At 47.5% G+C, this 17,531-nt stretch overlaps 2 protein-coding genes across 3 annotated transcripts; one reads left to right on the top strand and one right to left on the bottom strand.

Annotated features, from left to right (window-relative positions):
- Positions 1-607: 607 nt before the first annotated feature.
- Positions 608-4,391, top strand: LOC125526010 (NF-X1-type zinc finger protein NFXL1). Its single transcript, XM_048691030.2, has one exon. It carries the CDS (start codon positions 716-718, stop codon positions 4,085-4,087), a length of 3,372 nt encoding a protein of 1,123 aa, XP_048546987.1. The 5' UTR covers positions 608-715; the 3' UTR covers positions 4,088-4,391.
- A 2,146-nt stretch (positions 4,392-6,537) lies between these two features.
- Positions 6,538-13,454, bottom strand: LOC125524172 (uncharacterized). Of its 2 annotated transcripts, XM_087535684.1 has the most exons (6): positions 12,733-13,454; positions 12,308-12,426; positions 11,302-11,690; positions 11,109-11,195; positions 7,545-10,582; positions 6,538-7,425 (listed from the first exon to the last, which is right to left on the bottom strand). In XM_087535684.1, the coding sequence occupies exons 4-6, from the start codon at positions 11,109-11,111 to the stop codon at positions 7,422-7,424; spliced, it is 3,045 nt and encodes a 1,014-aa protein (XP_087391810.1). In that variant the 5' UTR covers positions 11,112-11,195; positions 11,302-11,690; positions 12,308-12,426; positions 12,733-13,454; the 3' UTR covers positions 6,538-7,421. The 2 variants fall into 2 exon arrangements, with proteins under 2 accessions (XP_087391810.1, XP_048545202.1); XM_048689245.2 differs by having other exon boundaries at positions 12,308-13,454.
- Positions 13,455-17,531: the final 4,077 nt, after the last annotated feature.

Genomic DNA, 17,531 nt, shown 5'->3' with positions numbered 1-17,531 from the left:
GAATTTTATGAGTTCAGGACCCTCTCGGCCCGAACATTTAAAAGTGTACTTCACGATGAATCTAATGATGCTAATTCGGTATTACAGTTAATATTCTTTTAAGAAGTTGTTAAAAATTTGCTTTGTAAAACATAATCAAATATACTAGGTTTTAGAAGAATTGAGAATTGAAACATAAATGAAGAAAATTAGAGGCTGCCAAAGTAGAAATCGCCGAAAACAAACCGACCTCCTGCGGTCCACCGCAGGCTAACAGTGCCGTACTTCCTTCGGTCCTTTTTACTCTGCATATTGGATTTGTCGAAAATCAAACTTTGCTAAATTTGACCAAATTTATATTAAAAATTATTAGCATTTATAATATCTAATAAATATAATATGAAAATATATTTCAAGATGAACCTAATGATATTGGTGTTGTTATGTGAATGTTTATAAATTTTTATATAAATTTGGTCAAAGTTGGATGAGATTGACTTCGGACAAACCTAATACGTAGAGTAAAAACGACCGGAGGGAGAGCACTGTTAGCATATTCGCCAGAAAATTTCCCCTCCCCATCGCCGCCGCCCGCCGCCCCCCGCCGCCGCCAGACGATTCGCCGTCGTCCCCCTCAAATACCCCCCACCCCCATCCACTCCGCTCCCCACCACCGCCGCCTCCACCCACCCCCACATCCCCAACGGAGGACGCATCGGGTCTGCCCCGCCGCCGCATGCAGCCCTCCACCGCCCGACGCCGCGGCCCCGACGCGCCCTTCTCGCGCGGCGTATGGCGGCCCCGATCCGCCGCACCCGCCGCGGAGGCCCCTGCCCCCGCCCCCGCTCCCGCGCCCCGCCCCAACCCCGCCGCCTACGCGCCTCCCCACCACCGCGACAACGCCGCCCCGCTCCTGCCCCTCCCCAACCCCAACCCAAACCCTGCCTCGGACAGCCGCCCGCCCCGCCGCCGCCAGCGCCGCCCGAACCACAACGACGGCCGCGCCCCGCCGCCGCAGGAGAGGGCTCCCCCGTCCGCGCCCGCCAACGCCAACGCCTCCGCGCCGCGGCAGATGAGGGCGAACGCTCCCGCGCCCGCGCCAGCGGCGGCGGCGGGGGGCGGGGCGGTGCCGCAGCTGGTGCAGGAGATCCAGGACAAGCTGGCGCGGGGGGCGGTGGAGTGCATGATCTGCTACGACATGGTGCGCCGCTCCGCCCCCGTCTGGTCCTGCGGCAGCTGCTTCGCCATCTTCCACCTCCCCTGCATCCGCCGGTGGGCCCGCTCGCCGGCCTCCGCCTCCGACGACCCGGCCTCCGACTCCTGGCGCTGCCCCGGCTGCCAGTCCGTGCAGGACGTCCCCGCCCGCGACATCGCCTACACCTGCTTCTGCCGGCGCCGCCGCGACCCGCCCAACGACCTCTACCTCACCCCTCACTCCTGTGGCGAGCCCTGCTCCAAGCCGCTCGACAGAGCAGACCCTGCCGCCAAGGGCGATGATGATGATGTTGCCACCAGGTGCCCGCACCTCTGTGTCCTGCAGTGCCACCCTGGCCCATGCCCGCCTTGCAAGGCGTTTGCTCCGGAGCGCCCGTGCCCTTGCGGCAAGCAGTCTATCACTCGTCGATGTGCGGACCGGATTACGGCTGTCACGTGTGGGCAGTCGTGCGAGAAGCTGCTACCCTGCGGGAGGCACCATTGCGACAAGGTCTGCCACACCGGCCCGTGCGGGGAATGCGAGGTTGATTACCCTGCGCTCTGCTTCTGTGGCAAGAAAACAGAGACATTGTTGTGCGGCGAGATGGTGCTCAAAGGGAAGCTGTCGGACAAGGATGGGGTGTTCTCTTGCAGCGAGGTTTGTGGCCACAAACTGGCATGTGCCAATCATGCCTGTCAGGATGTTTGCCACCCAGGGCCATGTGGGGAGTGTGAGCTTATGCCAGCGAAGGTCACCACATGCCATTGTGGCAAGACAAGGCTGCAGGAGAAGAGGACTAGCTGCTTGGACCCAATCGCCACCTGTGACAAGGTATGCGACAAGAGATTGCCGTGTGGACTGCATAGGTGCAAGGGCACGTGCCACGAAGGAGAGTGCCCACCGTGCTTGGTGCGTGTCGAGCAGAGGTGCCGCTGTGGCTCATCAGGCCAGATGGTGGAGTGCTACAAGGTCTCCAAGGAAGAGTTCCGTTGCAACAAGCCTTGTGGCCGCAAGAAGAACTGTGGGAGGCACAGGTGCAGTGAGTGCTGTTGCCCGCTGTCGAAGCCATTTGCTCAGCATCAAGGTGAGAGCATGGATCCCCATTTCTGCCAGATACCATGTGGCAAGAAGCTCCGGTGTGGACAGCATGGATGCCAGCATCTCTGCCACAGCGGTCACTGCGACCCTTGCCGTGAGACCATATTCAATGATCTCTCTTGTGCGTGTGGCAGGTCATCTATTCCGCCACCGCAGCCTTGCGGCACACCAACTCCATCATGCCCACACCAGTGCATTGTCCCTCAGCCTTGTGGACACCCAGCTTCGCACCAATGCCATTTTGGGGACTGCCCACCTTGCGTTGTGCCAGTCATGAGAGAGTGCGTTGGGGGACATGTGATGTTAAGGAACATCCCTTGTGGTTCAAAGGATATCAGATGCAACCAGCCCTGTGGAAAGAACCGTCAATGTGGACTGCATGCTTGTGCCAGGCCTTGCCATCCTTCCCCTTGTGATCCACCGCCCACAAATGGAGAAGCTAGTTCAAGCTCCGGGGGCAAAGTTTCATGTGGACAATTATGTGGTGTCCCAAGGAGGGAATGCAAGCACACTTGCAACGCCCCATGCCACCCATCGTCGCCTTGCCCAGACGTGAGATGTGAACATCGTGCGACTATTACCTGTTCTTGTGGCCGTATCAGTACAACTGTACCCTGCAGTGCTGGTGGAGCCTACAATGGTGATAGTACGTTTGATATCTCCGTCATCCAGCAGCTGCCAATGCCTCTCCAACCAGTGGAATCAAATGGGAAAAGGGTACCTCTTGGGCAGAGGAAACTCTGTTGTGATGAGGAGTGTGTAAAAGTGGAGCGGAAACGAGTCCTTGCTGAAGCTTTCGACATTACCCAGCCCAATCTGGATGCATTGCATTTTGGTGAGAACTCAAATGCGTCGGATTTGGTTTCTGATCTTTTCCGGCGTGAGCCAAAGTGGGTGCTGGCCATAGAGGAGAGGTGCAAGTTCCTTGTCCTTGGGAAAACAAGGGGGAATTCTTCAAGCAACATGAAGTTCCATGTCTTCTGTCACATGATGAAGGATAAGAGAGATGCTATCAGGCTCATTGCAGATAGGTGGAAGCTTTCTGTCCAGGCAGTTGGTTGGGAGCCAAAGCGTTTTGTTACCGTCCATGTGACACCCAAGTCGAAGGTTCCTGCTCGTGTTCTGGGCTCCAAGCCTGGTGTCCCTGTCTCCGCGGCCCATCCTTACTTTGACCCCATGGTGGACATGGATCCGAGGCTCGTTGTCGCAATGCTGGACCTGCCAAGGGATGCTGATGTTAACTCTCTAGTGTTAAGGTTTGGTGGGGAGTGTGAATTGGTTTGGCTGAATGACAAGAATGCTGCTGCAGTCTTCAGTGATCCAGCTAGAGCTGCAACCGCGCTGAGGCGGCTCGATTATGGGTCTGCTTACCAGGGTGCTGCAATGTTTTGCCCAAGCAGCATCACCCAGGCCTCCTTGTCGAGCAATGTGTGGGTTGGAGCACCGAGAGATGGAGGGTTGGCCGCAGTGAGCAGTGCCAGTCCATGGAAGAAGGACTCTCCCTCTGAGCTGAAACCGAACCCGCATGCAGTGATGACAGTGCTTGGTCGTGCCCCAGGGACAAGTGTGCTTGGTCATTCCCCAGGATCAGTGTGGAAACCTGCTGTTCAGGTCACGAGTTCAAACCGGTGGAATGCTCTGGAGTCTGATGCTGCAACAAGCTCTGGGTCAACCGACAAACCTAAGCCTCCTCTTCGCACTGACACGGGATCCAGCACTTCCGCTCCTGGTGTTGGCGCAGAACCAAGTGCTGGGCAATCTGTGAGCAAGTTGCAGCCGGACATCGAAGTGGAAGACTGGGAAGAAATCGTGTGAATGACGAGACCGAGGTAGTTTGGTCAAGATGAGTCGCTTTTATTCAGATCTCATTTTCTCTCTCTAATATATGATGTAGTATATCGAAGCTGTTATTTTGTCACCTTTGAAGTAGTTCCTGGTCGGTGCCGGTTGACTGTTCAGTTGGAATTATCTTTTGTCATGAAATAAACAGTGAACCCGTCCTCAGATTTCCTGTGTTCCTTTAGCATCACAGTGGTTGTTGCCTAGCTCTTGTCTCAGATGGAGGCAATACTTGGCTAGAATATAAATTAAACTCAAGCTGTGTTGAGGGCATGCATCATCAAGTTGTGAATTTTTGCCGCTTGGGCATTGCTTTCCCCAATTGATTTTTAAACGTCTCTTCGTTTGTGATGTTCTTCTTCAGATTGGTTCGATTCTTGTCTACAATGTTCTTCAAACTAGTTACCACTCTTATCACAATGTTCTCTCAACTGGTTGCCATCATCTCCCTGTCATCATTTTGGTTAAGTTAAACTAGTTGTAATGAGTAGCCAAGCAACCACTGCCTTATTAGCAATTTGTGCATAACAGATCCCGGTAGTTTTTCCTGTAAGCCCCCCATATTCTAGCAACCTAGTAAAACAAAATTATACTACACAGGAAGCATCTGTTTCCATCTCTCTGTAAAAAGGTCTAGCATTTAGCTTAGCTGACTCAACGGGAAATATGGGAAAAAACTAACAACCCAAACAGCAAATGCCATATATATGTTAGAAACTGCAGTGATCACTGATCAGTGTATTTCATTTATCAACAGCATGTGGAAACTACTAATTCTCTTTGTTTTCTTGGGGAAAACTTGCTCTTTGCCTAACTACTAGCAAAATTCTTGTGCATTGTTTTTTGTTTTTTGTAATATTGTACTGTATCAGTTGTTTAAATGCTTGTGCCACCATGGCCCCTAACTATCTGCAAACTAAAAAGGTCAGCTCAAAAATATACATCAACTGAATCAACCGTATGTTCTCCGCATAATGGATGACAACTGTGATGACATTTTTAATAATTTGAAGAGGCAATATTGGTGAAGCATGTGTTTTATTTCATTTTGTTTGCCAATGAAAACATTCTGCTTTGCATCTGTATTCAGTAGCAGAAAGGTTACCTGAAGTTAGTCGTCTCATACGAATTTCATTGGTTCGGGTTCAGCACAAGTTATTTAGTTCCAGTTAGATTCCGTTCAGCACATTGTGTTTGTGCACTCTGTACAGTGCTATTTCTCTCTGCTCTCAGCACATTGCATTTTATTTGCCAGTGACAACAATCTTTACACATGTAACAACTCCACATTTGTGATATGGCACACCACTTTGAGTTAGCTAAATTTAAGCGAGTGCTATCTTCTCACAAACTATATATTGGTGATTGCCTAAGTGTGGAAGCCATGATGATTATTCCTGCTCTACAGAAGATTAAACATCTCCATGTTTTTATCTATATATTGAGAATCTTGCTAATACTTTATTTTTTATATTATATACAGTAGTTTTTTTAGTTTGCTTCTGATCCCTGCATCATTGAAACCACACCATCTTTTACCTAAATGCATGTCAGGAGCATTTTATCCATACGGATTTAATTCCACAGCTGAGGTTACTACTTGTAAGCTGCAACCTAACTAGAGGACCCGTTAAATCTTTTTTTTTCAAAGTAAACTATCGAACTTTAGTGATCAATATATGGTAGAGCTGCTCTGCATTATCCGTAATCATCCTGTTGGTTTAGTAGCTTGACGAATGCTTACGAAATGCATACGCAACCTTCTAATAAGATTGTTGTGTGAGCGCGTGAATGACCAAAGATGAAACTGTGGCTTGATACTTCCATGCTGCCAATGCAGTTGGTACCTTGGTACTTTCCTCCTTTGAATTAAACTCCTTGAATTCAGTTATGATTCAGCGAATGCCCGCACAGCCGTGTGACTGGAATCAAACGGATGGTATTGTTTTCTTGAAAAAAACTGCGTTCGTTGGCAATTCTTCCATACACATGGCAAGTTTCCCTTCCATAGATGGCAAGTCCCTAACAAGCGCTTGGAACTTCTAGTTGTTTTGGCATGGCAACTCGGGCGTTCACTGCCAGTTTTGCTCCAGCCAACGTTCCCCAGATATTCGCGTCTACTTCTGGTGAAGGATTCTTAGCTATTTTCTTATGTATATATGAATGTGCACGGCGTTTTCAGTTCCATATGTTTGTGCTTCCCTTCCACGAGCATAGAAAGAATTGCTGCCAGTTTCAGGGTATTTCTAGGCTGCTCCTTAATCCATCCCCATTTTCAGATATGAAATCCCTAGGTCACTAATGTTGCTCTTGCTTGTTAAGGCTAAAAGAAAATATCTATACCGTTTCTTTTGTTGGGTTGTCCTTCTGTTTTCTTCTCTTGTAATATCGATTTCTCTTTGGAGGGCAATCTAAACTACAAATTAGCTGACGAAAATCATGGAGTGCGCACTAACAATCCTCTGGTGGTAAATGAAAGATGAAACAGAGGTAGGAATTAAACTGAAACAAGTCCACAGAAGAAAAGTAAACTGTTGTAGTACAGTGATATCAAAAACAAGTCTACAGAAACAAATGCATGCACATCACAGGTAGTATGGATAAATCATACAGTTTAGATAACACCAATGAGAGGCAAGTACCATGTTTCTATCCAAGAAACAAAAGGATTCTACCTTCTGAGACATGTTTGGTAGAAAGACCTGGCAAAACAAAAAGAGAAAAAACAAATACCAAAATGAAAGGATGCTAGCCTAGCTCAACATATTATAGTAGACAACAACCAATAATCAAACTCATGCAAATCACACAGCTCATCACAATGATACGACATATAGTTTCGTCAAACAAACATACATCAAACCAAGCTGAATTTAAGGTTCACCAGTCACACACCACACTAGGTTGACGCGCACCGATGCACGCACATCCTCTTATTACAAACAGATAGCAAACCAACACAAAGTAGCAGGGTTGTGAACAGCGCACCAAGCTGTGGAAAGCCAGCACTCGAAGTCGAAGTAGCAGCACAACACGTCAATCCAATCAAGCATAACAAGATCAAGGCAGCTTGGTGGAAAGGAAACACACCAATCCAACCCAGCATACCAAGATCAAGGCAGCTCAGTGAGAAAGGAAACACACACTTTATTCACCGTGCAAGCGGCAGCAGCACGAACACACTTAATTTGCAAACACACATACGGCTGGAGAAACACCTCGGAGACGTGAGGCGATGACTTGTAACAGCAACAGACTGATGCTTCACATAGGCCAATTTCCCTGTGCCGTAGAGCAGAGCAACAACAGATTACCTGATAAATGGACAACGAGAAGCGGAAATATTACTACTGAACTAATGAAAATTTGCTGTAGAAAAAACCTTATAATCTATCTATGTATATTGCATACAAGAAACCAATGTGCGACGGACCTTAGGTAGGAGCCCCTCGGGAGGGTCTTCTTGTAGTAGGCTGAGTGGCGCGTTTCGAACAGCGATGGGTGATGCCCAGCCCTCAAGCCATCCCATTTGAGCTTGTCCCACAAGTCCTTCTCGCAGTCCACCACCGGCTTAGGACCTTGACGTGTTACAGCCGGGAGACGCCTGAGACCCCAGCAGTCCCTGATGCCGACTGACTGCAACGCAGGTGCAGTCAATTTGACCACACATATCTGCTCCAGCTTGTGAAGATGGTGTAGCTTGATGTGCTTCAGGTTGTCGAATGTGAAACCAGATGCTATTTCCTCAGTGTACTCGTGGTCCCATGGGAAAACATGTCGAAGATTACTGCAGTATGCAATCTGGAGGGTCTCCAAGTTGGGCAAGGTGAAGGAAATGGGGAGAACGAACACCAGCCTTGGGCAATTGTACAGGTATATGTGCTGCAGTTGTTGGAGACTCCGGAGTGTGTAGTAAAGGTCATTCCAAGTTTTCTCGACACTTCCCCAGATGCAATAGGCCACCAGGAGATCAGAAGCTGAAAATGTGTTTATACACCAAAAGCTGTATGTTCCATTCCGACGTGAAAACACAGAGTGTAGCTTGGGGCAACTCTCAACATGACACCATTTTAGTCTCTCCCAGTTCGATGGGGGGATAGCAGTGATGGAGCAATTGTCATGCACATGCAATGATTCAACGACAAAAGCTGCGAAACTTCTGAAATTCCCTTCATCTTGCATACTCTCTAAATTATAGCTTCCTTTACCAATCTCGATATGCACGTTCAAAGTTTGGAGCTGTTGACAGTTCCACACCAAGAGCGAGCATGTAACATCCTTAGCCATGGCAATATCATTATACGGTAATAGCGGCCTTGTTGGAACCAAACCCTGTCGGCTAGATCCAATCTCCTTGATACTTTTGGTGATGTTGGTTTGGCTACTGCTCGTACAAGAGATAAGGAGGTACACCTTGGAGACAGCAATTTGTGATCGGCTATTGAGCCCATCTGAGGATGACCAAATGAACCTTCCATCCGTAAAAACAATATGTGCCTGAAAGCCAAAGGATCCCTGTTCTCCACAGCAGACCACTGATCTTTTCGTCCCTTGAGTATCCACATGTAGAACTTCCAGTCTAGGTGATCCTTTCCAGATTAGGCTACGGAGCTGCTCACAGCCCAGTAGGAATAGCTTCTTGAGTTTCGGGACATACATTGCATGGAGGTCAATTATTTTAATAGCTGCACCAGAGAGGTCCAGTTCCTCCAGATTCGGTAGTGCATGCAGGTATATGTTATGCAATCGACCACAACCATGTAGGGAGATCTTTGTCACCTTGACTATTTGAACAGGAGCTAAAGGAGACTTGCGGCGCAATTCCTTTTGTGGCAGGTGTATGGAATGTGTCCAATTCTCTGCTGGGCCATAACCATCGAAGCTAAAACTTTCAAGCAGTGGAGGAGCTCCTTGCAGGGCAACTTGCTCCAAGCTGGAACAACCATCAAGAATAAGCATCTTCAGGCTTCTTGTGGATGATAATGTTGGCAATGATTCCAGGTGAGTGTTTCCTGACAAGTCAAGGAGCTCCAGGTTCATCATATCTACGGAAGAGCAGCTGTCCACCGTGACCACATCTGAAGATTCTGTTAATCGGAGCTTCTGAAGCTTCTGTAGCTTTTTCCATGCATGACTTGCAGTCTTCCATGAAACCCCCTTTGTATTTAGCTCCCTGAGATTGGTCATCAGTTCAATCATCTGAGGCAAGAAAACATAATCTGTGAAACGTATGTCAAGCACCAGCAGGTTCAGAAAACTTGGCCCTCCACTTTGCTTCTTCCCAGTGTTTGCACAATGGTCAAGCCAAAGGAATCTTAGGTTGTGGCAGCACTGAAAAGGAGGAGATGCAAAAGTGAAGCTGCAGTTGTAGAGCTTTAGCACACGGAGGTTGTTGCTGGCTAGTTGAAACAAATCATTACGTACATATGCTGGATCATCTCCCTGAAATGTTAAGAAATATGATGATGCACTGCCAGGAACATTAGAGATATCTTCTGCCCTTAGTTTGTTGGAGGTGACTGAATACCAGCCCACATAGGGTTTTTTCTGTCCATCCAAATAGGATGCCAAACGTCTTGTTTCGTAAGTAGAATTGCCCAATATTGGTATCACATGATACAATGTATTGCCAATATCCCATGTTTTGTCCTCACCAAGGATTCCATCACATATCCAGTAGTTACAAGCATGAGTCGCCCAACCATAGTCAACACCAGTAAAGTTTTCAGGTAGTCGTGTTGTTAGGAATAATGAGTACAAGAAGCAATCCAAAACTGTTTCTGTGTTGATGCCATCCATACCGGTGTCACCAATCACTCCAGCAGCTTCTTTGTGCAATACATTTTCAATATGAGGTGCAATATTTGTATAATAATATGCCGCCGGATAAATATAAATATCATAAGTGTGCAACAACTTGAATTCTTTCCACTTGTCCTCCAAAAATCTTCCACCATAGGTACATAACAATTTACCTTCACCGTAAAGAGGAATGCCAGACTCTACGAGATCAATATCTTCACTTCCTCCATTATGAAAAATCATCAGAAATCTTTCATCTCTTAGAGACTTATTAATCAAACTTGCGATCCTTGGTATCACTTTTCTAGAGCTGTTTTCTACTCCTCTGAAATCATCATCTTCATCCTCCTTATCAAATATGTGCATTACATGGCGAAGGTTCAACTCCTCCGCTATTGTCCTCTGCATGGTCCTGCTGCTTTTCCACAGGGAGCAGTCCACATGGATAATTCTGTCAAAGTGCTTTCTCATGTCAGAATCATCACATGTTGTGGATCTTAGAAGCTTCGCTATAGCTCTAAGAACAGCACATCCTCCCAATACCCGACGAGCACTCCCGTCGAACCAACCACGAAGCAAGAATGTTTTAATTTTGCCTTCTGCAGTACCATCGCTTTCATACAAAAGATCAACCACTTGTCTGACGGCGTCATCAAAATCCTTCACATACTGCAGTGATCAATAGTTATTTCATACAACTGCCACAATACGTACCTTGGTACTATAATTTCAATTAGTAGCTATTCTGCGTAAGAATAAACTAAAGCAACAAATGATACAATCGTAATGATAAGATTAGTGGTGGTATGCATCTAGTTTGAAAGTTTAAATTGATTGGAATTATATATAAGTGTAAAAAACACCAGTTTCTCCCATACATATCCTCGCTAAGTTTGATGTGGGTTACTGCGGTCCAAAATTAAACTAGTGCCAATCTAAAGCAACAAATGATGCGATATTAAACTAAAGCAACAAATGATGCAATCTTAGTTGTAAGATCAGTTAATGCATGCATCCAGTTTGAAAATTTAAATGAAGCGGAACTATATTTAAGTGTACAAAATACCAGTTCATAGTGTGGGTTGCTTCAGTCCAAAATTTTGTTAGTGCTAACGTCATGCTTAAAAAAACATTTTAGGAAGACACAAATATAAATCAAGCATTGGACTTGGTGAGGGGAGAAGAGGGTACGAACCATTGAACTTCTTGACAGAAAACTAATACCAGCAGAAGACCGGGATAAACATATATCTAACCCATGGGGCGCAGATTTCTCCACTCCCTACAAAAGCAAGATGCTTAAATTCCTGATCACACGCTGTCAAAACATATCACAAAGTCAAGATTATATATTACATATGTATGCACGAGATGCAATCGCAGTATACCTCTAGAAGCGCCAAGGGCGAATCAAGCCGGGGAGGAGCGAAGAACACTTGCAGAGAATAGAAAATTTGTCCCCAAGAAATCCAGTCCTGGTCAAGGATATATCTGATCACTCGGTCATCTTTGTTTAAAACAAGAGAAAATTTCGCTTTTGTCAATGGCACAAGCTTTGTTGGTAGAGCTCAGGAACAGAACGCGCGCCGCAAGGTAGAGCAGACGTGTATGCTTCAGAGAGATCGGTGGTGTAATGGTAACGGTATGTGCTTTTGGCATCTTGTTATTGCTTTCCTTTTGCCAAAGCATGCATCTATGGTTCCTTGCTTGCACTTGCGGGTAGTGTCGATCGCCGCTGGTCCACTGGTGAACTTCTCTTTTCTCTTTAGAGCAGAATCTGCGAGGCATCGCATAAACTTCATTTGCATAAAGGAAAAAGAGAGAAAAACGTACTAGTTACCGCTCTTATTAGAATGTTCTTCTAATTGGTTGCCATCATCTCCCTGTCATCACTTTGGTTAAGTGAAACTAGTTGTAATGAGTAGCCAAGCAACCACTGCCTTATTAGCAATTTGTGCATAACAGTTCCCGGTAGTTTTCCCTATAAGCCCCCCTCTTCTAGCAACCTAGTAAAAAAATATACTACACAGGAAGCAACTGTTTCCATCTCTCTGTAAAAAGGTCCAGCTATTGGCTGAGTTGACTCGACCAGAAATATGGGAAAAAACTAACAACTCAAACAGCAAACACAACTTATATGTGTGTGTGTGTGTGTGTGTGTGTGTGAGGAAACTGCAGTGATAATTGATCAGTGTGTTTCATTTATCAGTGGTATTTAGAAACTACAAATTCTCTGCAGTTTCTTGGGGAAAAGTCGCTTTTGCTTAACTACTAGCAAGATGCTCGTGTGCTGCTTTTTGTTATATTGTATTTGTATATCAGTTATTTAAATGCTCGTGCGAAATTCTTAAGCAGATAGGGGTGATGGTATAAGATGCAATTGCATGCACCTACCTCTGGAGAGCCACGGGCGAGTCAAGTCGAGGAGGGGCGAATCACACTTGCAGAGGAAAAGAAGAGTTGTCTCCAAGAAACCCAGTCCAAGGCAAAGGTATCTCTGATCACTCCATCATCTTGCTTGAAACAAAACAAAATTTCACTTTGTCATTTTGTGTTAGAGCTCTGCAACGGGATGAACTGCAAGAGACATAGCAGGAGATGGGTGGTGTAATGGTAATGCTACGAGCTGCTTTTGGCATCTTGCTGTTGCTTTCCTTTTGCCAAAGCACGGCATGGTTCCTTGCTTGCAGTTGCAGGCAATGTATCCACTTTGGTGAATTTTTTCTTTTTTTCCTTCAGATCAGAATCTGCCATTCAGGCATTGCATATACTCCAAGGAAAAGAAAGGAAGATACTACTACGAGTATATATACTAGTACCTCCATCTTTTTTGACAGCCCAATCTTGACACCGATGCTGTATCATCCCCAGGCCAAGGTAACCGGATGCGGCGATTCCACGGCGCAGTTTCATCAGAAATAATTAAGGCAGAGAGATCCATCGTGCAATTGCGGACAGCACGATCCACCCCAGGGGCCTCACACGGTGTTACTGGTGGATTGTAATGAAGCCGGAATCAGCATACCCAGCTTGCAACTGCTGACTGCCACATTTCCTTTCTCTCTGCCCTTCTCTCATGCCAATGAGGGAGGCACGCCCACGGGGATGGAGGGAGCACGGCACGGACGGCCGCGGCCAGCAAGAGGCGCGCACAGCAGGCTCGCCGTCGCGGCGTCCTCTCGGCAGCGACGGGCAGGGAAGGGCCGAGGGAGGCATCGGAGGGGAGTGTGGGCAGCGGCGGCTAGGCTCCCCCAGACCAGATCTGCTTGAAGGGAGAGCCAGGGCCGGCGAGTGGAGGCGGCAAGGGGGGAGAGGAAGGAATGAGATGGAGAAGAAAGAGTGGATCATTGCTGGAATGCTTCAACTGCTGAATCCAATGCTCCCTCGCCGCGCTGCACCGGAGCTCACACTCGCCATGGGTTTCAGAGGCGAGAGATTGATTCAAGAAACAAATCCGCGAGAGAAGGGGGAAAGCGTTCATTGCTGGCACCCCTCCACAAGATAATTGTCCACTGATAAATGTTTTTCCTGGCAACTACTCCCTCTTTTTTCTTTCCGTGGAACTACTCCCTCCGTCAACAATGTTTTTTGGATACAAACACGCTAAAATGTTCTATATGCATCCGATCCACAAAAGAATTGAAATATTTTATATTTGTGAACGGATGGACTAGTAATACCAAACGCGCCGAGGACCGCACCTCCAACCTCCCGAAATGCTCCAACTACGGCATTGCAGGCCATTCACAGGTCTCTTGCACCCGTCCTCAATGCGGCTACCTATGCTTGGACCCGGGCCACCCTGACCGTTTTGTCTCGGAGGAGCTCATGATGTACCGGGAAAATAACTGTTTTCCTGTGTGAAGTTCCCTGAAAAAATACTAGAAAACACGTATCCGTGGTGAAAAAAATCAGTCCAAACTACAATCCATTCAAAATAGTTGTTTTCTATACATATGATTTTTTACTGAGAATACATTTCCTGGTATGTTTTCACGAAACTTCACACGAGAGTAGATTGGGCACACCGGTTTGATATTTCAAAATTTCAGAATTTTTTGAATTTTCCTGGCTTGTTTTTTGGATTTAATACTCATATAGGGGGTGGAGTACCTGAGTGTTCCAAATCCTCTTCCGCCAAATATAAGCCTAGTGCATGTGAAACGATACCGGCTTTTGCAAACCTATTTTGTAATGCAAAATGACTTTCTAATGTTTTGCATTGCATTTATATTTACTTATTACTCCCTCTGTAAACTAATATAAGAGTGTTTAGATCACTATTTTAGTGATCTAAACGCTCTTATATTAGTTTACAGAGGGAGTACATTTTATTTCTTTCCCCTGTTACTCACCCTTTCTCTCTAGGTTAATTTTCATAGGCCTTTCGATGCTCAAATTTTTGGATCTTTCTAATTAATTACCGGCAGTTTGTCACTTTAAAGTTGTGGTATTGCCTTGTAATCTTCACCCCCCCCCCCCCCCCCAATGTACCCTTATTAGGATCACATGCAAAAGTAAAAGTTGTTTTGACCCTTATTAACGCGTTTTGATGTATTCCTTGTTCGATAAACCCAAAAATGTGCACCCCTAGCTTTTCTTCGAAAGGGGTGATTCCATCTGTACTATCCTCTTTGTGTGTTAAAAGTTTCTACAGAACCATACATTTCTGAAGTCCTAGTCAAAAATCCGTGCGAAACCTCAATTGGTAAGAGGACACGATCTTGCGCTAGGAAGTTGAGGTCACCTTCTGGGTTCATGAGATCATGGCAATCATCGCCTCATGGACCGAGCCCATCCTTGCCTACCTGCTACGCAAGGAATTACTCGAGGACTAGATGGAGTCACACTAGATCATCTAACGTGTTGCCGCTTATGTCGTGCATGAGGAAGAGTTGTACAAGCGCAACATCACTTGAGTCTTCCATCGTTGTATTTCTCCTGAGGAAGGTGACAAATCTTACACGATATCCACGGGAAGTTGCACTCACCATGCGATTCCTCGAACCCTGGTGAGCAAGGCTTATCGTGCAAACTTTTATTGGCCCATGGCTAGGGGAGACGATGTTGATTTGGTCAACAAGTGTGCCAGCTGCTAGCTATTCCCTAAAGCCAGCCACTTACCGGTGATGGCGAAAAACATCTGATTAGTTCCGATCTCCCCTCTCCCCGTACCGCTCGCGGCGCCACTCCAAGCGGGGCGACCGGGGCGGCCCTCCCTTCCCTCGCCGCCCAGCCCCACCTCCCACGTCTCTTCCCACCGCTCCCGCCGGCTGGCGCGGCCGGGCTTTGTCCACGCGGCACCATGACGAGGCCGGCGGTGGCGGCCCTCTTCTTCCCCTCGCGGTTCCCCGACTCGGGTGGTGGTCTCCGGCGACGATGCGCCTCGGCGGGCGGTGCCCCGGTGTAGATCGGGCGCAGGCGTGGCGGCGGTGGCGGCTGGCGGCTGGCGGCTGGGGTTGGCCGACGCGGAGCCTTGCAGGGCGGGTTAGTCTGGTCTTCGGTTGGGCTGGCGAGATGTAGACGTTGGGATCGGTGGCTACTACGCTGTGTCGGCTGCAGCGCGGCGGCATGAGCTTAGCGGGCCCGATCTGGGCCCGGCTGGGCAGGGGGGTCCGGTGTGCTCCTGCTCCTGCGTCCGGTCTGCTACTGCTTATGTCATTGGAGGTTGTCCCCTCCCTCGTGGCCGCAGTACTATCGGTCCCTATCGTCGATGGCCTCGTTTGGTTTGGCCGGTGTCGTGGAATTGTCACGGCAGATGTCCTAGTGTGAGGACTTAGTCGTGAGGCCAACGCATCTATGTGGTAGATTGAGAGGGGTTGATCGGAATCGAGAGACGCAACACAAGACAAGGATTTAGACAGCTTTGGGCCCCGGGAAACATCATCCGGTAACAACCCTACATGTTGTTTGTGGCTAGGTCTCATTATGATGTGAGGGAGTCGCCGGTAAACCGGCTCTTTGTGTCTAGCCCTAGAGATTGTTTCTTCTTGCTTATTGCTTGTCCCTCTTTGGTGAGCCCTACCCCTCCTTATATAAGTTGAAGGGGCGGGTTACATATGGAGTCCTATTAGGATTAGGTCTAGTCTACCTTCTAATACAAACCGGATACAAGTCCGGGTCTTAACTCTTTGTAAGGTAAATATTCTTCACGCCTTTTCTCTTAAACCGGCCCGCCATTAATATAAACCGGCCTTCTAGGCCTTGGGCCTTGTCATCCGTCTGTCCCGCCCGCCGGGTTACCAATGAGTTATAATGTTCAGGCAGGTTGCTTGTAAACCGTCTGGTCAGGGCGGGTCCCAGTGAATCACCAAGTGTCAACCGGGTCTTAATTAAACCGCCAAGTCCGGCCGGGTCATATTTCCGGCCGGGTCATACCGCAGGGTATATCCCCGACAGCCGGCCTTGCAGCGTCTGTGGTGGAGATATGACGGTGGTGTCCTCGTGACTGTGGTGGCGCATGTTGGTGGGCGGTTTGCACGGTGGAGCCGCCGGTTGGTCCTGGGTTGTGGGTATGAGGGGTAGGGCGAAATTCCTCTCAGGTTTCCAGGCACCGACACGGTGACGCCTGCGGGCGCCATCAACCTTCTTGAAGGGCGTTGGGAGTACCTCTCCTCCGCTTTCCTCCGTGTACCGGGAGAAATCCTAGGATTCGTCTAGGCAGTAGCAGCGTCGTCGTCGTCGTCGCAGTCCTTCTTGAAGGTGTTGCTTGGTGAAGGAAATATGCCCTAGAGGCAATAATAAAGTTATTATTTATTTCCTTATATCATGATAAATGTTTATTATTCATGCTAGAATTGTATTAACCGGAAACATAATACATGTGTGAATACATAGACAAACAGAGTGTCACTAGTATGCCTTACTTGACTAGCTCGTTGATCAAAGATGGTTATGTTTCCTAACCATAGACATGAGTTGTCATTTGATTAACGGGATCACATCATTAGGAGAATGATGTGACTGACTTGACCCATTCCGTTAGCTTAGCACTTGATCGTTTAGTTTGTTGCTATTGCTTTCTTCATGACTTATACATGTTCCTATGATTATGAGATTATGCAACTCCCGTTTACCGGAGGAACACTTTGTGTGCTACCAAATGTCACAACGTAACTGAGTGATTATAAAGGTGCTCTACAGGTGTCTCCGAAGGTACTTGTTGGGTTGGCGTATTTCGAGATTAGGATTTGTCACTCCGATTGTCGGAGAGGTATCTCTGGGCCCTCTCGGTAATGCACATCACGTAAGCCTTGCAAGCATTGCAACTAATGAGTTAGTTGCGGGATGATGTATTACAGAACGAGTAAAGAGACTTGACCGGTAACGAGATTGAACTAGGTATTGAGATACCAACGATCGAATCTCGGGCAAGTAACATACCGATAACAAAGGGAACAACGTATATTGTTATGCGGTCTGACCGATAAAGATCTTCGTAGAATATGCAGGAGCCAATATGAGCATCCAGGTTCCGCTATTGGTTATTGACCGGAGACGTGTCTCGGTCATGTCTACATAGTTGTCGAACCCGTAGGGTCCGCACGCTTAAAGTTCGGTGACGATCGTAATTAGGGTTTTTGTGTTTTGATGTACTGAAGGTTGTTCGGTGTCCCGG

The sequence above is a fragment of the Triticum urartu genome, chromosome 7A, assembly GCF_056163025.1.
Source record: "Triticum urartu cultivar PI428250 chromosome 7A, HENAU_Tu73, whole genome shotgun sequence".
Lineage (NCBI taxonomy): Eukaryota > Viridiplantae > Streptophyta > Magnoliopsida > Poales > Poaceae > Triticum > Triticum urartu.
Note: the sequence above shows the minus strand (reverse complement) of the source record. Positions and strands in the feature narration are given on the sequence as shown.

Coding starts and splice junctions, on each gene's coding strand:
- LOC125526010 (XM_048691030.2), top strand. CDS start 716: ATGCAGCCCTCCACCGCCCGACGCCGCGGCCCCGACGCGCCCTTCTCG.